Source organism: Miniopterus natalensis, chromosome 9 (genome assembly GCF_054644295.1).
Source record: "Miniopterus natalensis isolate mMinNat1 chromosome 9, mMinNat1.hap1, whole genome shotgun sequence".
Lineage (NCBI taxonomy): Eukaryota > Metazoa > Chordata > Mammalia > Chiroptera > Miniopteridae > Miniopterus > Miniopterus natalensis.
The window spans coordinates 78,131,055-78,138,343 of record NC_142089.1 but is presented as its reverse complement, the minus strand read 5'-3'; the positions used below and the strand labels follow the sequence as shown (position 1 = coordinate 78,138,343).

At 52.8% G+C, this 7,289-nt stretch overlaps 1 protein-coding gene across 1 annotated transcript; it reads left to right on the top strand.

Annotated features, from left to right (window-relative positions):
• Positions 1–6,047: 6,047 nt before the first annotated feature.
• Positions 6,048–6,926, top strand: LOC148092514 (tropomyosin-like). The gene has a single exon (XM_087820030.1). The coding sequence runs from the start codon at positions 6,048–6,050 to the stop codon at positions 6,798–6,800; it is 753 nt and encodes a 250-aa protein (XP_087676156.1). The 3' UTR covers positions 6,801–6,926.
• The last annotated feature ends 363 nt before the right edge of the window (positions 6,927–7,289 follow it).

Here is a 7,289-nt window from a genome sequence, read left to right as displayed (position 1 = left end):
AGAGATTGTAGTTCCATTCATCTATATCCTACATGCTTGTTATTAAGCTTGTTTCTTGGTCTTTTGTTTATTGTTGCTGTTGTTACCAAGAGGAGATTCTTCCCATTCTATTTACTAACTGCTTACTTCTAGAATTTTTTAAAAATGGATTTTTCTCACATACTATATTCTGTAACCAGCCACTTTGCTGAAGTCTAGTTAGCTCCAGTATTTTTCAGATGATTCTTTTGTGCTTCCAACGTAGACACATCTCTGAAAATCGCGACACTGGTCTCAAATAGGGTCTGCACTTCCCTGCTTCCAGCCTCCGGCTCTGCTGTTCTGTGAAATCCCCGTCACTCTGTCGCCCAAAGGCCTGCTCCTCTGTCAGCCCTGCTATCTCCCTGGAACCTCCTTCAACTTCCCGGGAAGAGTTAACGTTCCTCTTTCTGAACTCGCACAAACCTTTGTACGGGCCTTTATGATAATCGCAGTGTGCTGCATTATAATTATCTGCTTACAAAACCGCTTTCCCCAAGGACACTCGAGAAAGCGCACATTTCTCCTCCAGGCTGAGCCAGGTTGGGGAGGTCTCCTGTACAGGGCGTGGGGAAAAATGTGCGCACACACTCTGAATACTTATGAAGGCAGAGTTTATTAAAATACATTTCATTTTCATTGAGCAGCCATCGGCCGTTAAAGTGTGTACGCATTTTGGGGGGAAACCCTATTTACATATTTTATTGATTTTTAGAGGGAGTGAGGAAGGGAGAGAGACAGACAGAGGGACACTGACTTGTTGTTTCACTTATTTATGCATTTGGTGCTGGTTTCCTGTAGGCGCCCTGACCGGGGGTGGAGCCCCCAGCCTTGGGTATGGGGGACTCTACCCCCCCCCAAGCTCCCGTCCAGAGCGAGGAGTGGGGCTCGGGCCCCTTACCCGCCTGCGCGCCCCTCCCCCGGGGCCGGAACAGCGGGGCCGCGGGGGGCGCGGGGGGCGGGCTGAGCAGTGGGAACCCCGGGGGCGCGGGCGTCGGGGCGCAGACCCGGGGCCCCCTTCCTGCCCCGCCTGGTGCCCCCGGAGGCCGGGGTGCGGGTCAGGAGCCCGCCGTCCCCGGGCTCTCTGCCGGCGGCTCCCGGGGACTGTCCACCGGGGGAAGGAGTGGGGCGCAGCCTGTGCCCGCACCCTCCCAGACCCGGCTCCCACCCCGCGGCCCAGGGCCTGGGGGCCCGCGGGGGTCTGTGGGGGCCGCCCGGGCGCGGGGGGCGCCCCCGCCGAGGCGGAGCTGGGTGGGCTGCGGGGAGCCTGCCCTCTGCGCCCCCCGCTCCCCGCTCCGCAGGCACCGGGGCAAGGGCTCGGGGCGGGGGGACCGCCCGGCGGAGGGGGCGGCTCCGCTTGGCTTAGCGCCTCGGACCGACGGCCGCCCGGGGACCGACGGCCGTGCGGGGGGGGGGGGGGGGGGGCGCGGCTGGGCCCCGGGGCTCCTCTGAACCCTGCGGCTCCCGGGGTCTCGCCGCCGGCGGGGTCCGCCCGAGCCTGGGGCAGAGGGGCCCCTGGGGAGACGGGCGCCCCCTCCTCGGGCCCCGCGAGCCCGGCTGCTCCCCCCTCCGGAAGGAGGGCGCCCCGGGACTCGGGGTGCTCGGGCCGCGCGGCCGCGCCCCCCGTCCCCTGAGCCAGGCTCCGGGGTGGATTTTTGCTTCCCAGGTTCTGATCTGACAGGTGAGGAAACAGAAGCGGGGACTGAGCGTCAGGGGCCTGCACCCCGAGCCTTGGCCGCGGCTCAGCCGGCCCGTCCTCTGCAGGCGGGTCGCTTCTTCCCGGTGCGCCCTCCCGCAGTCTTGCTCATTTTGTTCCAGTTCTTTCATCGCGGCCTGAGAGCGTGACTTACATTCTTTTAAATGTGCTGATGTTCGTTTCATTGCCCAGGACTTGGTCTGTCCTAACCAACCTTCCACTTGAAAAGGACGCGGTGGCTGAGGGGCGAGTCCAGAAAAACAGTCTGATTAATTTTGTAATGCGTGTAAAAGGTTGGAAGGGACAGGGGAGGAGGAAGGTGTCTGTAAATAAATTATTTAACAGAAACATTTTAAAATAGAAAACAGAATTAAGTTTTTAATTCCCAGGCCTCCTCCACTGGCCGGGGCAGAGCTGCGCTGGCATCACTTGCCGATTTATAGCCTGTCCCGTGGGAATTATTTCATAGCGGAGCCCAGGGCATCGGGTCAGTCCTGCCCTGATCCGTGTCTTGGAAACAGCACGTGAAAGGCCCTCTGAGGGGATCAGAGGGAGAGGGTGAGGGGTTCCCGTACTGAGCCGCCCCATGCTCAGGACCGTGCGGCCCACCTGGAGGGACAAGTCCCTGCCTCTCGCCGGCTTCAGCCCCAACCCCGGGAGGGAGGGAGGGCTGGGCCCTGAGCTCCAGCCTGTGACAGGCGGCCTTCAGCCCCAAGGTGGCCCCTGCAGGAGGGAGAGGAAATCAGGGCAGGCTGTACCCGCTGTGATATGTTCTGCCGTTGCTTTTCTTTAGATGTAGACAGAAGACCCTTCTGAAAAGCTCATCTCTGCAAGGAGAGCAAAGGTGTCTTCTCCTGAGTCCGGGAGGCAGAGGAAGGAGCTGGCCCGGGGACCAAGAGTCTTCGCAGGGCCTGTCCCACCAGAGGAAGGCCCCAGGGTGGGAGAGAAGCAGTCAGCGTGCAGGCCCTGGGCCCTGCCTTCTACAATGGTGGAGCGGTACCCCACCTCCACGGGGTCTCTGCATCTAGAACAGAGAGAGCCGCGGCTGCCCCAGAGAGGGCTGGTGCAGGGTGACGGAGCCAGGAGCAGCAGAGAGGGAGGGGAGGAGCCGATGGCCGATGGCCGTGGACCCTCACCCAGCCTCTCATTAGAGGCACGTCTTTGAGCCAGAGAACCCTGTGGTGATGGAGTTGATCACAAAGGGTTGCCTTTGCCAGGTTACCTTCTTCACATTTCCTGCCATTCAAGGGGAATTTGTCTTTACAAACTACATTCTCAAGTTTTTATGGTTCAAATAGGAAGAACGGGCAAAGAGAGCCCTGGCCGGAGAGCTCAGCTGGTTAGAGCATTGCCCCCAAGTGCCAAGGTTGTGGATTCGATCCCTGGTGACATACAAGAATCAACCAATGAATGCATAGATAAATGGAACAACAAATCAATGTCTCTCTCTCTCAAATTAATAAATTTAAAAAATTTAAAAAAGGATGGGCAAAGAGAGACCGCACCCACTTGGAGCTTCCCTTCGTTACCACTTCAGAATGCCCGGCACAGTTTTCTCTTGTGGAATATCCCGGGTGGCAGTTTATTAAGCTGTTGTTGCTCAGTTTCCAATACACTCCTTTATACTCCATTCTGTGAGCTGAGCATGAGTCTCTGAAAACCGCCTTTCTGCTTTGCCAGCTGGCTCTATTAGGCTTTGCCCCAGGGATGCCAGAGGGCGGCTGGAAGGTGGCAGGAGGGAAAAGGGGTCTGCTTTTTCCTGTTTGTCCCTTATTTCTGTCAGCAGCATCACAGCAACATTTTCTCACCCTGGCAACTCGATCGGTTCCAGTGGCTGCAGTTGGGTTCAGTGTGCATTGTACCCACATTTTCAGAATCAGCCTCTTGTGCTCTCAGAGATACTAGCAACTGCCAGGTGATGGGTATGCCTCCAAATCCAAGTCCTGCCCCTTGGGATCGCTCATCCAAGATCTTCCTGTTGCTATTCCAGTCCTGGGTGGATACTGTTTCCTGGAGCTCTACTCGCATCCCACCTCAGTACATTTTTTTGCCTGTTCAGTTCTCCAGTACTTGGTTAGCAATTAAACTCTCCCTGCTAAAATAACTGGTATGGTTTTTGGTTCCTCACAGGACCCTGACTCATACATAAATAGATACAGGGGTGGTCTTGGGGAACAGATTTTCAAAGGTATGATATTATTTTGGTCCTGACCTTGAAGTTGAAGGCAGTGCTGAGGTCCTTGCCAGTGAGAAATGAGACAGTGGTAATTCCTGGCATGTGGTGGTAATGCAAGTAATCCAACCACCCCCGGTGGTTGCTCTTATGAAGTGCCCACTGCCATTCATAACACTGGGCATTTATGATAGTAAAGATGGCTACAAGGACTGGGGGCCGGGGTGGGATGGTTGCTTCTGAGTATACTGAAATGGTCATAGAAAAAACTAGAAAGTTTCTATGGCAGCCTTAAGAGAATATTCTTTCTTGTAGACTCAGGACTGACTTCCCTGAAAACAGGTACAAATTTGAATTATGTGGTTTGCAGAATCATTCTGTAAGTATAAGTCACAGCCTTACCAAATCTCTTATGGGAATGTTAGCATCTTGATTGGGCAGGAGTGGGACCCTGACGTTTGGAAGGGGGTAGAGTCAGATGAAGCTAAGAGTATTGCACCGTTAAGTCATTCTGAGACCCTTGCCAGTGGCTGGTGGAGACAGCTGCTCCTCGCTTAAAGATTTTGGGACAATCTCAAGACCTATCTCAACTACCCTTTGTTTCCTCCACCCATGATTAGGGTCAGATCTCTGCATGCTCCAGGGAGAAAGAAGTCCAAAGTTTGACTCAGGAGCTTATAACTCAAAGAAATTGTGATATTTTGCTAATTCAAACTATCAGAAACCCAAGGATTATATGTAGGAATGGATTCTAAGAAATTCATTCCAAATTTAGATCAGGCAAAATTTGATATGAGGCTACTTACCAGAGATTTTGTATTTAACATGTTAGCTTGTATGCTCGGAAGTGGCTCTAACAGTATACTTACTTAGTTCGTTGAATTTTGCATTCGACACAAGGTTTTTCATTAAGTTGAGATGCCAGAACTTCTGTGGGAGGATGGAGAGGAAGGAAGACAAAGAGGATGGCATCTTGGAGTGGTTTCATCTTGGAGTGGCTCCTCTCCCCCGCTGCATCCACCTAGAAAGCCCAGGGGACGCTACCTTCAGTATGAAGCTGAGGAACAGGAGCGGAGCACCGTGTTCTTTAGGACTCTGAGGTGATAAGAGTGGAACCTGCTGCCGCTGAGATTTCAATAAGGCGATGGCATTTGGTGTAGCAGATGCTCAGTGGCCACCAGAGATAAGGGAGGCACCTCTATGGCAATGGGGATTGACGGGAAAGGGAAGCGAGGCGGAGCGATAGAGTATGTTGACCCCCGGTGTTGTTTGGCTAACTGATTACAGGATCAGTATTAGTCTGGGTTCTCCAGAGAAACAAAGTCCTTGTGTTTGTGATAAAGCACCTACTGAAACCTTCCCCCAAAGAGCCTTTCATTAGAGTGGTTAGAACCCCGAGAAGAAGGAATTACCCAGAGCTTTCCAGGATTTAAGTACTGTTCTGGCTTTACGTGAATTCCTGGAGACTCACAATGCTACTGTGCCAGCAAGAAAATGCAGGTGAGTGGCGGCCTGTGACTCATGGAGTTTTAGGCTGATTTCTAATCACAGGGCGCCCAAGAGGCCCATGGACCAACCATGTAGCCACTTCCCCATTTCATGAAGGTAAATGGATAGTCTTCCAGACATGCCTGGTTTTATTGAACTTCTCTGTATTGCACTTCACATATTTCCTTTTTTAACAGATTGAAGGCGAGACCCTCCACCAGCAAAAGACTGTGACTCACTTTATCGAGGTACTCACTTCGCTGCAGTGGCCTGGACCCAAACCCACAACATCTCTGAGTTGTGCCTGTACATAGCCGCTGGAGGATACCAGTCGTGGCTGTCTGACCCATGAGGGATAAGGAGCGTTATGCTTGGAAGGATCCAATGGAAGTCACTGGAACTTCCTACCCCTGCCAGGCTAGTAAACATAAAAGCAGCGCCCTATTCCTGAGGGAGCTGCAGAGATGACGGCCACGTCAAGGACTTAAAAGACGCAGGGGTAGTGAAACCCCTTTTTACTTTCCTATCTGCCTCTGTAAAGGCAGATGGCTGTTGGGGAATGACTGGGTTAATTTGATCAGGGAGTGGTTCCAATTGTTCCAGCTGTTCCAGATATAGTAACTTTATCAGGGAGGCAGGAAACCGAACGAGAGCAGGCGCTGGGTGGGCACCATGGCTGGGATCACCACCATTGAGGCAGTGAAATGCAAGATCCAAGTTCTGCAGCAGCAGGCCGATGATGCAGAAGAGAGGGCCGAGCGCCTCCAGTGGGAAGTGGAGGGAGAAAAGCGGGCCCAGGAACAGGCTGAGACTGAGGCTGAGGTGGCCTCCTTGAACCGTAGGACCCAGCTGGTTGAAGAGGAGCTGGACCATGCTCAGGAGCGCCTGGCCACTGCCCTGCAAAAGCTGGAGGAAGCTGAGAAAGCTGCCGATGAGAGCGAGAGAGGTATGAAGGTTATTGAAAACCGAGCTTTAAAAGATGAAGAAAAGATGGAACTCCAGGAAATCCAACTCCAAGAAGCTAAGCACACTGCAGAAGAGGCAGGTAGGAAATATGAAGAGGTGGCTCGTAAACTGGTGATTATTGAGGGTGACTTGGAACGCACAGAGGAACGAGCTGAGCTGGCAGAGTCCCGTTGCCGAGAGATGGATGAGCAGATCAGACTGATGGATCAGAACCTGAAGTGTCTGAGTGCTGCTGAAGAAAAGTCCTCTCAAAAAGAAGACAAATATGAGGAAGAGATAAAGATTCTTACTGACAAACTCAAGGAGGCAGATACCCGTGCTGAGTTTGCTGAGAGATTGGTAGCCAAGCTGGAAAAGACAATTGATGATTTGGAAGATAAACTGAAATGCACCAAAGAGGAACATCTTTGTACACAAAGGATGCTGGACCAGACTCTGCTTGACCTGAATGAGATGTAGAGCATCCTAGTCCTGCCCTGCCGCTGCTCCTCCCTCTGACCCTGACTCTGCCTGAGGCCAGCCTGCTCGAAGCTGACCTTTAAACTGAGGGCTGATCTTTAACTGGAAGGCTGCTTTCTCCTTTCACTGCCGTGTCCCCCCCCCCCCCCCCCCCGCACCCCTGTCTTTTTCTCCAAAACTGTCTCTGCCTCTCCTCCGAGATTCTGATTGGGCTAGAGGCTGAGCACCTTTGGGAACAACATTTAAGGGAATGTGAGCACAATGCAAAGTGTCTTTAAAAGCATGTTGTGATGTACACATTTTGTAATTACCTTTTTTGTTGTTGATGTGGCAACCATTTATAAAACATTCCAAATAATTCCACAGTTCTCAAGCAGCAGTCTAATTCCTTTCTCACTTTTAGGAGGTAATTTTTCATCTTAATCCATATTGCCCTGTCCATAGAGGAGGGAAATAGACATGGGCCTGCCTTACTGAGAGCCAAATAGC